The sequence below is a fragment of the Arvicola amphibius genome, chromosome 2 (genome assembly GCF_903992535.2).
Source record: "Arvicola amphibius chromosome 2, mArvAmp1.2, whole genome shotgun sequence".
In the NCBI taxonomy this organism is placed as follows: Eukaryota; Metazoa; Chordata; class Mammalia; order Rodentia; family Cricetidae; genus Arvicola; species Arvicola amphibius.
The window spans coordinates 57,084,755-57,101,188 of record NC_052048.2 but is presented as its reverse complement, the minus strand read 5'-3'; the positions used below and the strand labels follow the sequence as shown (position 1 = coordinate 57,101,188).

Genomic DNA, 16,434 nt, shown 5'->3' with positions numbered 1-16,434 from the left:
AGCTATAAAATTAAATTGATACTGCACCCAGATGCACCTTGGGGGATATATCTTCTTCAAGGTCCCCTAATGAGACCATAAATCGCAGGGGCCATGCCTGAATGGCCGGCTCATGGCTAGGGAGCACTAGGACTGATGGATCACATGGCAGTTCTGTGTCCAAGGTCCATTACTTCTTGCTGACACCAACAGCACACAGTCCATTCTAAGTCAAGCTCTGTAGTCATGCCCTTACCTTTCAGTCCAGAGGCAGCTCACCCAGTCTAGCTGCAGACAGACCAGAAATACCATGCTCAGCTCTTCATCAGTACTTAAAGACGGGGAAAACATATCTAGATCTGATTTGGCTTTGCCCTGCTGCAGCTCAGCAGCACAGACTGTCAATCTGAAGGCCCTTGCTCTCCAGGTAGCACCCACTCCCATGCCTTTGCAGCCTTAGTGTCCCTCAGTCTGCACAAGGGGGCCTCCTAGAGGTACGCAGGGACAGTGCGCTCCTTGGTTTGCTCACTTGTCCAAGGTGTTTGCTGAGCTCTGGGCAGGAACCAAGCTCTGTTCTGGTGACAGGCAGAGACTAAAGTAGGCAAGCAAATTCTATAGTGATAGGTCACTGCGGGTACTTGGAAGTGGGAGAAGTGGGAAAGGGTTCAGGTATGCTGAGGCAGGTGCACTTTTAAGTGAAGTCAAAGACAAAGGAGACTCTGGATAGAGAAATGAGGGAGGCATGGGGCCAGGGATGGGAAAGCTGCAAGCCCCAGGACTCAGCCTACCTAAGCCCCGAACACTGACAGAAGGTACAAGGAATGACAAGGCCTTCAACCATAAAAGGCATAGACTCAGAGGTAAAAGCAGTCAGGGACCAGGGACACAGGGCCTCACAGGCCACTGAAGGGACTTGACTTTCTCACTGGGCTCAACAGAAAACACAGAATAATTTATATGGCTACTCTCTGGACTCCGCATCCAGTCACATAACCTCATTATTAGCCTCTATCACCATCAAGGGATGGCTCCCACAGCAAGTGGGACTTGAACCCAGACCAATGTTCCCTTGTGCTGGGTTCATGGTAGAACTTCTGCATTGATTCTGGCTTTTTACCTCTGGCAGGGGACCCAGAAGCAGGCAGATGTTTCCTGAAGATCCAAACTTAACACAATGTTGTTCCCTCTACCAAGGATAACTATATATACCAGATGTGACTACAGGTAAAACTTGAAGACAAACCAGGCAGAGAGAGAGAGAGGGAGGGAGGGGGATGATGTGGGCTCTCACATGTGTGTGATAGCTAAAATGATACAGAAACAGAGTAGAGCAGCTGGAGTCACTGGAGACTGGGAAGAGGAGAGGGGCAGGAGGAGGATGGGAAGCAAGTACCGAATACAGAGAGCCGTAAGCTCTTGGGTTCTGCAGCACAGAGAGGCAACTAAATGCCAGAATAATATATTACATAAAGAACAACAAGAGAACAATCTGAAACTTCCCAATACAATGGGACCATCAACATTGGAGAGGAAGAACTCCCCATCCTGATTTGACAGCTCACATTACAAGCATGCATGGAATTAATCAGTGTACCCCATAAATGTGCAATAATACAGTGACCAAGAACTAAAAAGGCTTGAATCAGGAAACGAGTTCAGGATTTCTTCTCAACTGGTCTCCAAGTCAAGACAGAGAAGTGTTCTCCTGAGCACCCCACTCAGAGGCCAGAAAAAGACGATCATTCACTCTGTAGTAGATACTGGGGCTGAGCCACCTGCAGATTCTGAGCCTGCAACACCTTCCACCTTGATGAGAGAGAGCAAGGTACGAGAGTCCCTGTGGGGTCAGTGGAGAGCGTACAGAAGCTGTACATCTTACTCGAAACCACCATTTCCGGCCCAGGTAAAGCAAGTGGAGGAGATAAGTGCAGGATTGTGGTGTGTTCATTCTTAGCTCCAGTGTAAGCAAGGGCCAGAAGGCAGAACCACAGATCCACACCAGAGCAGCAAGGGAAACAGCCTTGCTTGACTCCAGCAGGAAAGATAAAGGCTGGTCCTCAAGCTCCAGGCATTACAGCTGTGCAGCTCCCTTAACCAAACTTTCCTTCACCCTCCAGGGACCCAGGTCTCGCAGCACCTGCCCCACAGCTGGATAGGCCGTAGACACCCTTAGCATCATTAGGTTCATTCAGGTGTGCAGGAGGCCTGGGCACCCAAGAGTAAGCAGTATCTGCTCTGAGATGGCTTCGGGGAGGAAACACAGAGCCCAGGGGCCACAGGAGGAACTGCTATGTTTGGAGATGGATAAAGGTGGTTCTGCATTTTCAACTCTGCTCACCTCAAAGATGGCCATGGTGTTGGGGGAAAAGAGGCTAAAAGGTAATGGCTACAAGCACACAGAACTATCCTGGCCACCACGTGGATAGGTGGGATACTGGAGACCATGACCCAACCTTAGAGTCACGGCTCTTGCTGTCTTACCTCCCCACCTCCTGCCTCCCTGGCACCACTGGCTTCTTCCAGCTAGACTCTCTGTGGAATTTCTGTAGTGGCCCGCCTGTCTCCCAGTGGCTCCTCACCCTCCTCAACACTCTCTTATTCCAGAGTCTGGTGCCAGGAGAATCTGCTAGACAAGTATGTGCTGGAGGGATGAGGAAACCACTTCCTTCCTTCCTCCAAAGAGGGCTGAAGCTAGTTTATCCCTAATTTCTGAGCAGGATGCACTCAAGGCCCGGGGCTATGATGTTCCAGAGCTGAGGACTGGACAGTCCCAGCTTCTGGGGAAGCCGACCAGTAGGTTTTACCCCCCACAGCTGCTGTTTAAAGGCCTATGCACTTTCTCTCCCTCTCAACACTTTACTTTGGAATGTCCTGACCCATGACAATACAATTCTGTAGATGCCCCCTCTCCTCACAGCTCCCAATTCCACTCTGAACACACACTCTGTACACAGAGAACATCCCACCTGAACAACTGAAACCATAGAACACTTCACAATAGGATTCTACAGCCCCTTATATGCCCAGCAGAGGGCGATAGTGAATCTGGATTCAGAAAGTTGGGTAGGGAGGAGTTGCATCCTATATGGCCACTGCAGAAGCTCCTGGACTTGGGGTGAGGCACACCCCAATGAGCCCATCATAAGTTAACTCACCATTTCATAGCCAGCCTATTATGTCACTCTACTTAACTGACATCAGCCAACAGTTGGGCACATGGCCCAACACTATACTAACATGGGACAGGGTGCTCCATGAGATATATATGGACTCCAGAGGTCCACAGAGCATCAGCTTCCCCCCGTGGTAGTGATTCCAACTGTGTGCTGTGACTGGTTTACTCTGCACAGCATTAAGGGGAAATGGGCTTCTTATTACTAGCCTAGGAAAAGATCAAAACTCCAAGTATAACAAGTGCTTGTCACCTTCCCACCCCTATAAACTAGAAAATCAGAAGCTAAGTCTCTGTACGTCGGGGATCAACTATGCAGCTGGACTTTAGGAAGTCTCCCAGCTCTGCAGGCTCTGGATTCCCCCATGCAAAGAACAAATGGATACATCTTGCACGGCTCTGGCCGTTGAGATCCAGGTGCCTGTGTGTGGAGTCCCAGCTATCAGAACACTCAAGACCGTGGGTGAAGCGGGTCAGATTCTTCTTGCCCATTTTTCCTCCTTCCCCAGGAGGGGCCATACTCACCACCTGCTTGTTCTGCTGCAGCAGTGGACAGGACAGGTCCAGCTGCGGGAGGGCATAGACGGGCATGAGGGTGAACCTGGAAGGTGGGGCACAGACGGACTTGACCACAGTGGGTTCCACAGCAGGGAAGGGGTTAGAGAGGCTGGGCCGGTTCCCCACGGACAGGGCGATGACCTAGAGGAACAGGAGAAACAGCAGGCACCTGAGCACAGTCTCCTCCTCTCTGAGCAGAGACTTAACTTCTATATGACGTATGATGATGCCTATGCCCCAAGTATGGTCTACAAACATCTCAGAGAAGAGGTTAGGGGATACCTTGTGGTTCCCCAGGACACGAGGAAAGCCTTACAGCTGAATCTGCAAATCCACGAGGTCCTGAACATTTCAAAAAAGAGTCTGCACTAATTTCAACCCATTACGGTGAGGCACAGATATGGGAATCTGCACACTGAAGGGTAAGGAACCTTAATTGTGGAGGAATAGGTCAGAAAAGAGGCTGTGCAGGACACCACCGGTGGAGAGGCCAGAGCCATAGGCAGAACCATCCCACTCCATGCCTGTATGTTCCTCTGAGTCAGAGGAAAGAGGCCACACTCACTACCTACATGAACAGGACAGGGAAGGAACTGTCACACGAACAGAAAAGCCTTTTTTGCTGCTAGAGTGGGGTCTCTGAAGTCAAGTTCAGCCCCTGGTTTTACATGCAACACAGTTAACAGCTGTGCCTGAGGGAGTATCCCCAGCCTCTTCAGAGACAGACAACTGTTGAGAACACAAAAGTCTGCTCCAGCACCCCTTATCTTCCCTGACCATGAGGTGGAAGGAGGGAGGTGCCTCTTGACTTTCAGGCTATCTGCCCATGACACAAACAAGGAAGCCCAGATCAGACCATGCTGAGAATCCAACTTCTACAGGCTAAGGCAAGAAGCCAACAACCTAGCTAAGCCATGATTCACTGCTACCCATAGTCTTACTATTTATTTGGCAGTATGCATGTCTTGTTCTTAATACTGTCCTATATTACTAGCACCTCTAGTGGGGCCTTTTTCAAAATGCACTCCTTTGACCATAGTAGCCAGCTTTGGCCTGGGGAACCGAGACACAACTGCCAGGTGTGAGTGTGCATCTTCAGCTGAATCTGTACTACACAGCTGTCAGGGTGTGCAACTGCATCATCTTCACCGGAATCCATATTCTTTTTACTTGTAGACAAGCAGGAATCACTCTCACTTTTCAGTTCATGGTTCTGCCTACTTTTGTTCCTGTCTGAGGGCTCCCAGAAACACATCTGTCAGAAGCCAGAAGAGCACAAGGCCTTGGCCTGGCCTGGAAAAGGGTGCTGCCCCAGTCATGCAGGCCCCATAGTAACTACGGATATGGCACACTTGGCTCAGTTGGCTTAACCTTCCAATATTTTTTGGTTCTCAGGACTAAAAACAAAGCTGAAAACAAACCCTTAACAACATCATAGTTGAGCATAATAACTTATACCTATAATCCCACCACTTGGAAGGCTGAGGCAAGATGAGTTCAAGGTCAGCCTGCGCTACATAACTCTAGAGTGAATTTCATTCAAGCTAGCCTTGGCTGCATAGGGAGAACCTATCTCAAAACAAGACGTTTACACACATAGGCAATGCCGCATCCACCCCATCCAGAAACAAGTTGGAAAGAACCCAGGTCAAGGGTCTCAATCCTTTTGACAGTGGTCCAACCTTAAAACATGGGGCTTTATGATTCCTGATTTCAAACCTCTACTCCTACTTATAGCCCTGAGAAAGAGGAGGCCACCTACAGGCTGGCTTTAAGAAAGCTGGTATGTGCTGTGGAATCTAAAGGGTCACTTTGAGCTGCCTTGTCTGTAAAATGGATACAACAGAAACAACACTCTCAGGGCTCTCTAAAAACTGAGTAGATTTCCTAGCTCCCAGTAGGCAAAATGGGACTGAGGGCAGCTGTTCACTTACCTGTTCACCCAAGGCCTGGCAGGTCACAAGGACCCAGTGCTGCTGGTAATTTCGGGAGGCTGGAGTACCCAAGAGAGCCAGGCTAATGCTGCCTGTGTCTTCAGAAGTAACATTCCGAAAGAATTTGGAAGGTTCCAGGACCCATGGCCTGGGGCCTCCTTCAAACAGCATCTCCTTTGAGGAGCCCAGGGTTACCACAGCAACAGAAGAGGGATCCACAGCCTGGAGGAAGAAGGGGAGGCTTAGTATTGTTTTGGGAGGAGGTGACCAGGCAATGCTGAGCATCCAGAAGGCAGGTCCTCACCCTTCTTTGGTGGGCTTGCCAAGCAAACCCTGCAACCCCTTTGAAATTTAGTCTCCATGTGGGCAGTATGCACTGGGTTGCCCTGAACTAGGAATTTTGGAAAGAATTGGGTCCTCACCAGAGTAGGGAGAACACTGGAATGCCAAGCATGGTGGTACATAGTTTAAATCCAGCATTCAGGAGGCAGAGGAAGAGGCAAATGGGTTTCTATGAGTTCAAGGCTAGACTGGTCATGAGTCAGCAAGGGTTACATAAAGAGACCTTGTCAAAATAAAAAGTAAAGTCCAAGAATTCCTACCTGGGATCTATCCTAACACAGACTAAATGGGAGAGAAACAACTTCGTGAACAAAAACATGTTCTTCATGCTTACTTCTCACAGCTAAGAGTCAGAAATACATTGATATCCACAGAGAGGGTGCTTGGGAGCCAGGATGACACCTTGCATAGGTCCCAACACAGTACTGACCAAATATTGAATGCAGGACATAATACTGAACACATACATTCATCTCTACCACACTGCTATCATTATATTCTATGAGTATTTTACCTGCATGTATGTCTATGTACCACATGTGTCTACAGAAGACAAGGAAGGCTCTGATGACCTAGGATTGTATTTACAGGAAGTTGTGAGCCACCATGTGGATGCTGGGAATTGAACCTGGGTCTTCTGAAGGAACAGAGAATCCAGTTTTAACCACTGAGCCAATTCTCCAGAACCTGCTTTAACAATGGAACCTTCTCTTCAGCTTCCCTCTACCCCCACCCCATACTGTGCTTTAAAAAACAGAAACCAGCCAGTGTGGAGGCATAGGGCTGTAATCACCACTATTAGGAAGTAGAGGTAGGAAGGAAGATTTTGAATTTGAGTCCAAACTGGGCTTCATAGCAAAACCAACCCAAAATAAAACTAAAAAGGTCTGAGGATGTGGTTGAGTGCTTGCCCAGCATGCTCTTCAGTGAGGAATCTGGTGGAGTGTGGAGCAGAAGATAGCTCTCACGGGAAGCACAGCTGCAGACAGGCTCCTGGCCAGCTCAGTCAGGACCGGCTTGCTGCCCTTCATGCTCCATGGAGCTCTCCCCACTTTCCTTTTGTTTTCCTGATTTTGGGCTGTTTTATTTTCTTTTTTTTTGAAATGGGTCTCATTACTGAGACCAGGTCCAGGCAGCCTGGAACTCAAGATCCTCCTGCCTTAGGCATCTGAGAGCTGGGCTTACAGGTAGGTGTGCATCACCACACCTGGGTTTATGGCTTTCTCTCTCTCACCAGTGTGTAGAGGCACCCGGGGCCAGTTCCTGGGTCTGTTTTGTATTTGGCAAATAACAGTGCCTAGCACACACTTCAGGTTCTCACCATTCACTGAAGTAAATGGTGAATTGGCCAATAAAACCATGGGGTCCTCAAAGTCTCCAGTGAACAAAGGGGAAACACATCACTTTGGACAGAAAGCCCCGTACTGTTCTTATGGTCCAGGGTTGCTGTGGTGCTAAGGAACTCACAGCCTGCCCACAGGCACAAATGATAGCCGTTGGGATCAGTTCTGATTTGCTTTCTATTGCTGTGGTAAATGCCATGGCCAAAAGCAACTTGGGGAGGAAAGGATTTATTTGGCTTACACATTCCAATCAGCCCATCATGAAGAAGTCAGAATAGGAACTCAAGGTAGGAACCTGGAATCAGGAACTGAAGCAGAGACCATGAAGAAACCTTTTCTTGGTTTGCTCACTTTGCTACCCACATCAATCATTATTCAAGAAAATACTCCACTGACATTCTGATGGGAGCATTTTCTCAACTGAGTTTCCTTCTTCCCATATGACCCTAGATGGTTGTCAAGTTAGCAAAAAACAAAACAAAACAAAAACAAACAAAAGACAGTGCAGGATCTAAGGAGAGAGGGCATCCTCACCTAACCTCCAGGAACATTTAAGAAAAAGTGGAGGACAGGGCAGATGACAAAGGACAAGCACAGCTCACCTTGAGGGGCAGGTAGGCGGCGAGAGTGATCTTCGCACCCAAGTGCACATGACCATGTGTGTAGCTCACAAGGAGGGTAGTAGATCCCTGGGCATCAGCTCTCACCTTCACCCCACTGCAGTGCTCAGGCCCTGGCGGCAGTCTCCCTGCACAAAGAAAACCAAAAGTAAACACGAACTTGTTCTTCAAGGGGAAGGCATGGCAGGCCCATGGCCCCTTTCCATTCTGGACTTCATATACAACTTGATTTGGTTATAATTTAAATTTTCGAGAAGGTAGGAGCTATAGCTCAGTGTTAAAACAGTTACCTAGCACGAAAAATGCTCTAGATTCCATCACCAGCACCCCAAAACACAAACAAACAAAAGCAAATTCAAGTATAATCCATGTATATCACACACAGGTCTGGTATACATACAACTGGCAGTGATTTCCCATCTTCCTCCAAATGCTCAGCATACCCTGTGTCCAGGATCCATGTCAAGAGAGAGCTTACCAGCAGCTTAGCCTCCCCTAGAGACCTCTTCTGGTCTCCAATCCCTCCCAACTTTCATCAGAACGGCCTCGCTGTGCTGTGTCTACGGCTTAGATAAAGTAGGGCGGGGATCGCAGGCTACCTGGTCTGCCTTCCTCTGCAAAGTTCTCAGAGTCTTCACAGTCAAGTAGCCTTTACTCACATTTCTGTACGCTGTTCTGTGTGGGGATGAGGAAGCACAGCAAGACTTCCTCATGCCACCGTGAACACTCCAGGTGGTTCTAGTTTGGGCTGCGCTACATAGTACCAAAGTGGACATATACGGGTCTATCTCTAGCATACCCCAGCATTTCTGCTGGCTGTGTCCAGAGGAGGCAGACCAGTGGCAGGCAGGCATGTGTGCAAATAAGTGTCTCTCCCAATTTGCCTCGCTGGCAGCTGCTTTTCATCTGTGCTATAACTTCCCATCAAATTTTAATTAAGTTTTTAAGAATCGTATTGATGTTAGACTGGTTTGTTTTTGTCAATATGACACAAATGAGTAACTCTGGGAAGAGGACACTCAGTGAAGAAACTGCCTCCGTCAGGTTGACTGTGGACAAGCTGAGCAAGTCTGGGGGGCATCTCCTTGATTAAGTACGGATGTGGGAGGGCCCAGGCCATTGCGAGTGGTGCCATCCCAGGGCAAATGGTCCCAAGCTGTATAAGAAAGCAGGCTGAGCAAGTTCACGCAGTGTTCCTCCATAGCCTCTGCTTCAGTTCCTGCCTCCAGGTTCCTCCCCTGGGTTCCCTGAAAAATGGACTGTAACCTGTAAGCCAAAGAAACCTTTTCCTTCCCCAAGATGTTTTTGGCAATGGTATTTATCACAGTCACAGAAGCCAAACTAAAACAAATTTGAATTATGATGAAGTACACAACATATGGACTTCTCACCTTAAACAAAAGGGGGTGGGGATGACCAGTCATGGTGCTGCAGACCCATAATCCCCACACCCTGGAGGTAGAGGCAGCAGGCAGATCTCCATGAGTTCGAGGTCTACCTGTTCTACATAGTGACTTCTAGGCTGGTCAGTGATTAATAGTGAGACCTGGTCTCAAGGGAAAAAAATCCCAGCTCAATATTCTTATATATAGTCACTTGCCACAGAATTGTGCAGGTCCCATTACCAGTGCTACCCAGGCCCTTTGACTTGCAAACCTGAAATGTCTGGTACTAACTGCTCTACCCTGGCATCCACCATTTTCTGTTTCTTGTCACCTAAGTGGAATCACAAAGCATTTATCTTCCTGTGACTGGCTTCGCTCACTTGGCAAAATGTCCTCAAGGCTTCTCAGGGCTGGGCCATATCAGAGCTTCCTTCCTTCTTAGGACAGAACCTGCCCTGAGCCCAGTCCTCTACTAATGGGCACCTGACTGCCTGCATGAGTGAATAAAGCTCCTCTGGGTTGACATAGATGTCTTTGCATTTGTACTTTCAATAACAGGTCTATGTCTAGAAATGGAACTTCCTGGATCATACAGTAATTCTACTTAAACTTCTGAGAATATAAGACAATGGCTTCCACAGTAGCTGCCTTTTAATATCCTTCAAAAGAGCATGGATTCCAGTTTCCTCACAACCTTGATGTTTTCTGTTGCTGTAATAGTATTTGCCTCAATAGGAGAAGTTTTCTTTATGTTTCTTCTTTGAGATTTATTTTACTTTTAATTATGTATTGTAATGCACATACATGCATGCAATACCCATGAAGGCCAGTAGAGGACGCTGGATCCCTGGAAGTGGAGTTAGGCAGTCATAAGGTACCTAATGTGGGTACTAGGAAACAAACGTAGGTCCTCTGGAAGAGCAACATGTGCTCTTAACCACTGAGCCATCTCTACAGCCCTGTCCTTGTTTTGCTTTGAATTTCTGTGATGTCTGATGAGGGTGGGCATCTTTTCCTACAATAGTGACTACTACATGTAACATTCACAGAAATATGTGCTCAAGTTCTTTGTGTGGTATTAAATCACTTATCTGTTTTATTGTTGACACACAGAAGTTCTTTCCATAGTCTAGATCTTAACCCCTTACCAGAAATATGATCTGCAAATACTTGCCCCACTCCATATTGCTTTTGCCCAATAGGGAACCTGATACAGTCCCTTTCTCAGACAGTCCTGTGGCATGTACCCTGGATTGTAGGGGTAGACACTAGGAACCTATCCTGAGGACCATATGTGCCCCATGGGTCATGTGTGCTCTAGGGTGGCCCTCACACATACAAGGACATCTGCTGTCCCAGCCTGCTGGTTTCCTTGAGCACCCTGGGCCCTGACTCAGAGTTCAAGTTTCCTACGTAAGTTCTGCACTCTGTATACTGAGGGAGATTCCAGCACTTTCTAAGGGAAATTCTGATCACAAAGGATTTGTTTTGGCTGCTATCTTCAGAATAAAAACTCCCTGAGAAATCCTCAAGATGTTCAGAGGGATGTCCACACGTAACTCTCAAACCTGTTTTCCCGTGACCCATAGAAACACTGAGGCTCAGAGAGGTTGAACAGAATGGCAGTAAGTGAAGGGGCTTATCAGCCCTGGGAATGCTGAATTACAGGCCCCAGAGTCTCCCTGTGTACAAGCCCCAGAAGCCTGAGTGGCATCCAACTGACACTCTGTGGGATGGGCATGAGGGTAGTAGAGGGGACAGTCCATCTCTGGCCGCCAGCAGTTTCTCTCCCTCAAAATGCCACCTCTTTCATTCAAAATAGCTAACATGTGGAAACACTAGATTTTCTAAGGCCACCAGCCTGTGACTTTGCTTGGGCACTTTTCAGAGATGTCCTCTTCCTCTGTGCAGCTCTGGATGTCAACACAACCACAGGGGACACATAGTCACCTGGAAAGCATCTGTGCCATTTGAGACTTACATCCCTTTCTGCTCAAATACCTTCAGTAGGCGCAAGCCCCGTGTGATGGAATAGGCCCTGGTGTTCTAGGCTCACCATGTGGTAAGTCCTGCTAAAGCTCCCACCTTTGGGGCATGGCATGGGCACATTCACTCACCAAATGCTGTCCTGGTTCTCACCAACACCCTGCCCATAGCTTGCTTCTACTCATAATTCAAGTATCCCACAGATTTCCTAACCTGTAAATCAGAGCTAATCCTCACCTTGCCTAGATCCATGCCTCTGGGAGGCCACAGCTCACAGAAACTGGAGTTGCAGGTCTGTGTCCCGTCCCTGTACAGGCCCTGTGTAACCACAAGCAACCAAGCTGCCCCAGTGTCTTCACTGGACACACAGCCCACCAGCAGCTCCTGTTACAGGTGCACAGCCTCAATGAGGCCAGCCAGGAAAACCGCTTGCCCCACACATGCAGGGCTGACACTGTCAGTCACCACCAATACTACCCCCAAGACAGGAGGCTGAGAAGAATGTACTCAGGGTGGCCTGGGCCTGTCACAGGCATTATGATTGAACTAATCCAAACCCCAAGTACACATCATAGTATGTTCCACTTCATGAACTGAAATATGAACAAGGACAGAGACTCCTTTCAGACATCAAAGAGATACAGAGCATACAAGCTTGTCAAGATTAACACATCAGGCAGGATTCAGAATAGACAGGAGCAGGGGCAAGAGCCACCTCTTAGGTTGTAGCCCCTCTGGTGCCCACAGAGAACCCACACCATCTTGGCTCCCATTCTGCTACTGGCTTACCTGGCAAAGGCTGGAACACACCCTGGTTCTCCACTTCCACCACCAGGTCAAAGTGGGAGCAGTCGCTGAGGGTAACCACCTCACTGGCACCGCCAGGCATGAAGCCACTGATTGTCAGGGGCAGCTCTAGGGTGTGGCCCACTCGAGCCTCCACCTGGCACGGGACGAACTCCATGCTGCTGGGCTCAATCACATACACCTAGAGGAAGAGAAGAGCCCAGGCCCATCAGGAGGAAGACTAGCGGGGCTGCTGGTCTACAAGGACAAGGTGAAGGGCTGGGCCAGTGTCTGGAAAGGATGGGGGTGGCAGCAAGGATTCTCTCCCAGCCCTTTCCTCCCCGGGCCTCTCCTCCCAGTAAAGAAGGCTATCCCAGTCTCCCTCTCCTGACTGGCAACAAAGCCTGAGGTGGAGCCTGAGTGGCTGGAGCACAGCTAGTGGGAACCCCCCATCATGTTATGAGTAGCCATGCAGTCAGTTCCATGGGGCCTGATTCCTTGAGGTCAGGGCTGGGATGGGTCCACCAATCCCCCACACACCTACAACTATAGGCAGAGGAATAAGAGCTCTGAATGAGGCCTGAGGGGCGACTGGAGCCTCTACCTTGAACCTCTCCACCTGATGTTCCCCATCATCATCTTACCTTCATCTCACCGAAATGGAGAGGGTTCTGAACATCATGAGCCTGGATGACACTCAGTCCAGTGTCACTGCCCGTTGTCATGACGCCCTTGACAGTGACTGTGGCAACCATGTAGCTTGACGAAGACCAGCTGAAGTTCCCACTGCCTCCTTGGGCCTAGGGAGGAAAATGACATGGGATTCAATCCATCAGCCCCTTACACTTCCCTGCCTGGGAAAATACAGGGTGGGGGCAAGTATGCACTCTTGTTCATTATCACACAAACATGCTCAACTATTCATACCCAGGTTGAACTGTGAGCACGCACACATACAAACACACACACACACATACACACACACACACACACACACTCACCTGCTTACAAATGCCCACTGCCACACATTCACACACCTGTTCATACTCATTATTCACATGTCTTCTTACACTCAGCCACATCTGATACCTACATTCACACTCATTTATTTTGACACCATAAATAAATACCACATACACATATACACACACACTCATGAGCTCATTCTCAAACACACACATAGCATACCAAGTACACACATGTTCATACATTCAAAAAGTCATACCTATACACACAGCCAAAGGCCTGCCCATAGAAATGTGGTACAAGCCAACATTTCCTCAGATGTTCTCTCTGCCCTCCCTTCCTCCAGCCTATCTCATTTCCAGTCTTCCAGTCCTCTTGTTCTGGGGATCTGGCAACTGACATACAAATACACATCTATGATAATGTTACCTCCCAGAGCTCAGACCTGGGTAGAAACCACGCTGGGCATGGATCCACTTGCAGAATTCACAAGCACACCCAGCACACAGCTCTGCCTGTTCCTAACCCTCTTCAGGGAGTTAATGACTTCTATGTCAGAGATCAACCTGAAACCCCAAGTAAAGAAAGGTGAGACTTTAGTGTACAGATGCCAGTGCAGACAGGATGCCTGCCATCATTTCTGCAGGTGGACCACAGGAGTGATGGGACCTAGCTGACTCTTGAGCCCTAGCTGAGAGCACCCCCTGATGGTCAGTACCACACGGGATTGGGAGCATCAATGGGCAATAAGGCATGTGGTAGGGAGGGTGATTGTTTCACTAGATTTCGGTAATATAAATTATATTTATATTACTATAAAAATGGACTAAACTCCATTTCTGTGTTTTAATTACTGCCTTTGTTTACTTTCTGTGGCTGTGATAAACACCAGGACCAAAAACATTCATCTTATACTTCCAGGTACAGTCTATCACTGAGGGAAGTCAGGGCACCTAGAGGCAGGAACTGAAGCAGAGGCCATGGAAGATGCTGCCTACTAACTTACTCATCTTGCTGCTCTTTTTCCTTTCTTTCCCTTCCTTCCTATATATTTATTTGGGTTTTTTTGTTTATTTGTTTGTTCATTTATTTTGAGTCAGGGTCTCTCTGTGTAGCCCCTGGATGTCTTGGAACTCCCTATATAGACCAGACTGGCCTTGAATTCTGAGATATGCCTGCCTTTGCCTCCTGAGTCTTGGAATTAAAGGTGTGCATCACCATGCCCCACTCAGTTTGCTTTCTTATACACCTCAGGACCACCTGCCCAGCAGCTCAATCATCAATCAAGAAAATACACCAAAGGCTTACACAGGCCAACCTGATTACCTCTTCTCAGATGACTCTAGCTAAACTTGACAAAACCAAACAAACAAACAAAACCATCCAGGATGGTTACTGTGGGTGTTTTTATCTTGTTACAGTGCTGCAATGGATCCTGAGGCATCATAAAAATCATAAGGCCTGTCTCATTTAAAGCTATCTCCTACCTCTCGAGAATAAAACTGAAGGCAAGAGGACAGTCAGATGTGAAATACACCTGTCTCAGCACTAGACAGACTGAGATAGCAGGATAGTTCTTTCTAAGCCAACCTAGTGAGACCTACATAGTTCAGATCCTGTCTCAATAAATGAATATAGAAAAGGATAAAAACAGAGTCATCATTCCAAGGAAACACCTCAAAGAAAATGCCTAAAGCAGTCTCTCACCCACCTTTATGGTGTACTGATAGGCTCCTGTCTTTGGTTGCCACGGAAATGTCAGGATGCTGGGATAGAGTGTGATGGGGATATGAATGTCCACTTCCTGCTGGTTCCACACAGGTACCTGAAGCACATGGATCCCTCCATCCTGAAAGATGAGATTGCTGCATGTCACCATAGCAACCACATTATTACTAGACCCTGCCCCTCCTTGAGGACCAGTCCATAAAAGGTAGCTGTGTTCCTAAGAATATAGAAAAGATAGTGGACTTGGCAGGGGAGGCTTGCTGTCGATATTTAATGGTTACGTGTGTACATTCTACTTATTTGAGTCCTCAGGAATTCCTCACAGGATGGATGTGGTTGTCCCCAGTTTACAGATAAAGAACCTGAGGCCTGGAGCATCTCACCCAAACCCAGAGCTGCAGTCATGAGGCGTCACTGTCTGGGTACAGACCCTTCCTACCTCTCCACACGCTGCCTCTCTCAGATCTGGAGGGCTTGTCTGAGGCAGGAGAGAGGAATACACTTGCAATGTTCTCACTAGTAAAATACTGCTTCCCCAAGGGCTGACGAGGCTTTTCGCACAAGACAAAAACAAAGGCTGAAGAACTCAAATGGACAAAACAGATAATGGAGAAAAGTGGACCTACTGCCCATGCTATCCCCCAAACAAAATCTATATTTGATTTTAGAAGGTGTAGACCACTTTTATAGGATGGGTGCAGGGTGGAGGAAGAGAAAGCTTATGGCACAGGAAGATCTCCAACAAGCTATGACAGCCAAGGGCATCTGGAGCTCAAGCCCAAAGTGGGAAAGTCTCCTTAGGAACCAGAGCAGAGGCAGAGTTTGTCCTGGGGCAAAGTAAGTGCCAATTGACATCTCTACCATCAGAGTTGGGTTACGGGTGCCCAGGGCCTAGAATACAGAAAAGAATTGACATCAACTCACCTGGCCCACCACAGAGGTGAGGGTAGCGCTGATGGTGGTCTGGCCACTCTGGATCGCCCTGACGTGATGATAAGACCCATTCTGGGAAGAGGACAGAACCTCAAAGAACTCAGCAGGAATCACAGCTTCAATTCGGATGTTCTGGAAAGGCAAGCAGGATGGGAAAGATGAGTGTGACATCATGAGACTGGGAGAGCTTCAAAACAGCAGCCAGGCCCGTTCTAACTGGATGTGAGATCCTCAAGGTAGCTGAAGCCTACTGTCACTCTCCCAGATCCTGGCGTCGCAATGAAACAATGACTTTAAAAAGAGAACCGAGTCCCTGACAGCAGGGGCTTCAAGCATAGCCATTGTTTAGTCATGTTCAGCAGGGGACAGAAGGACCTCTGCCAGAAGGAAAAGGAGCCCGGCCTCCTAACATCCATAACACCACAGCAAGAGGCTGTGTGATCTATGTGAGGGCACTGGGAGACTCTCCTTCATGACAGAAGGATGACCGCCACTCCCCAGTTCATCTTGCATGCCTTCTCAGAAGCTAAACATGGTGGCCTTGGCCACTTGAGAGCTTCTGGAAGGCAGTAGGTAAATCCAGACCCCAGACTATCTCCAAAGCAAAATGAACTCTCACCTCAGGACCCCATGTAAGGAATAGGAACATACAGAACTGCCACCACTACCACTATCCACATAGGCCCTGCTGCCTGGGCTAAC

General features: G+C 48.2%; 1 protein-coding gene across 1 annotated transcript in view; it reads right to left on the bottom strand.

Moving 5' to 3' along the window:
* Nup210 (nucleoporin 210) overlaps nt 1–16,434 on the bottom strand; it is a 92,547-nt gene that overhangs the window by 39,338 nt on the left and 36,775 nt on the right. Inside the window, exons 10-16 of the mRNA XM_038320739.1 lie at nt 15,724–15,864; nt 14,783–14,920; nt 12,750–12,905; nt 12,109–12,307; nt 7,931–8,076; nt 5,644–5,865; nt 3,677–3,850 (exon numbers count right to left, since the gene is read on the bottom strand). Of these exons, the coding sequence (XP_038176667.1) occupies nt 3,677–3,850; nt 5,644–5,865; nt 7,931–8,076; nt 12,109–12,307; nt 12,750–12,905; nt 14,783–14,920; nt 15,724–15,864 (1,176 nt within the window). The remainder of the gene's footprint in view (nt 1–3,676; nt 3,851–5,643; nt 5,866–7,930; nt 8,077–12,108; nt 12,308–12,749; nt 12,906–14,782; nt 14,921–15,723; nt 15,865–16,434) is intronic.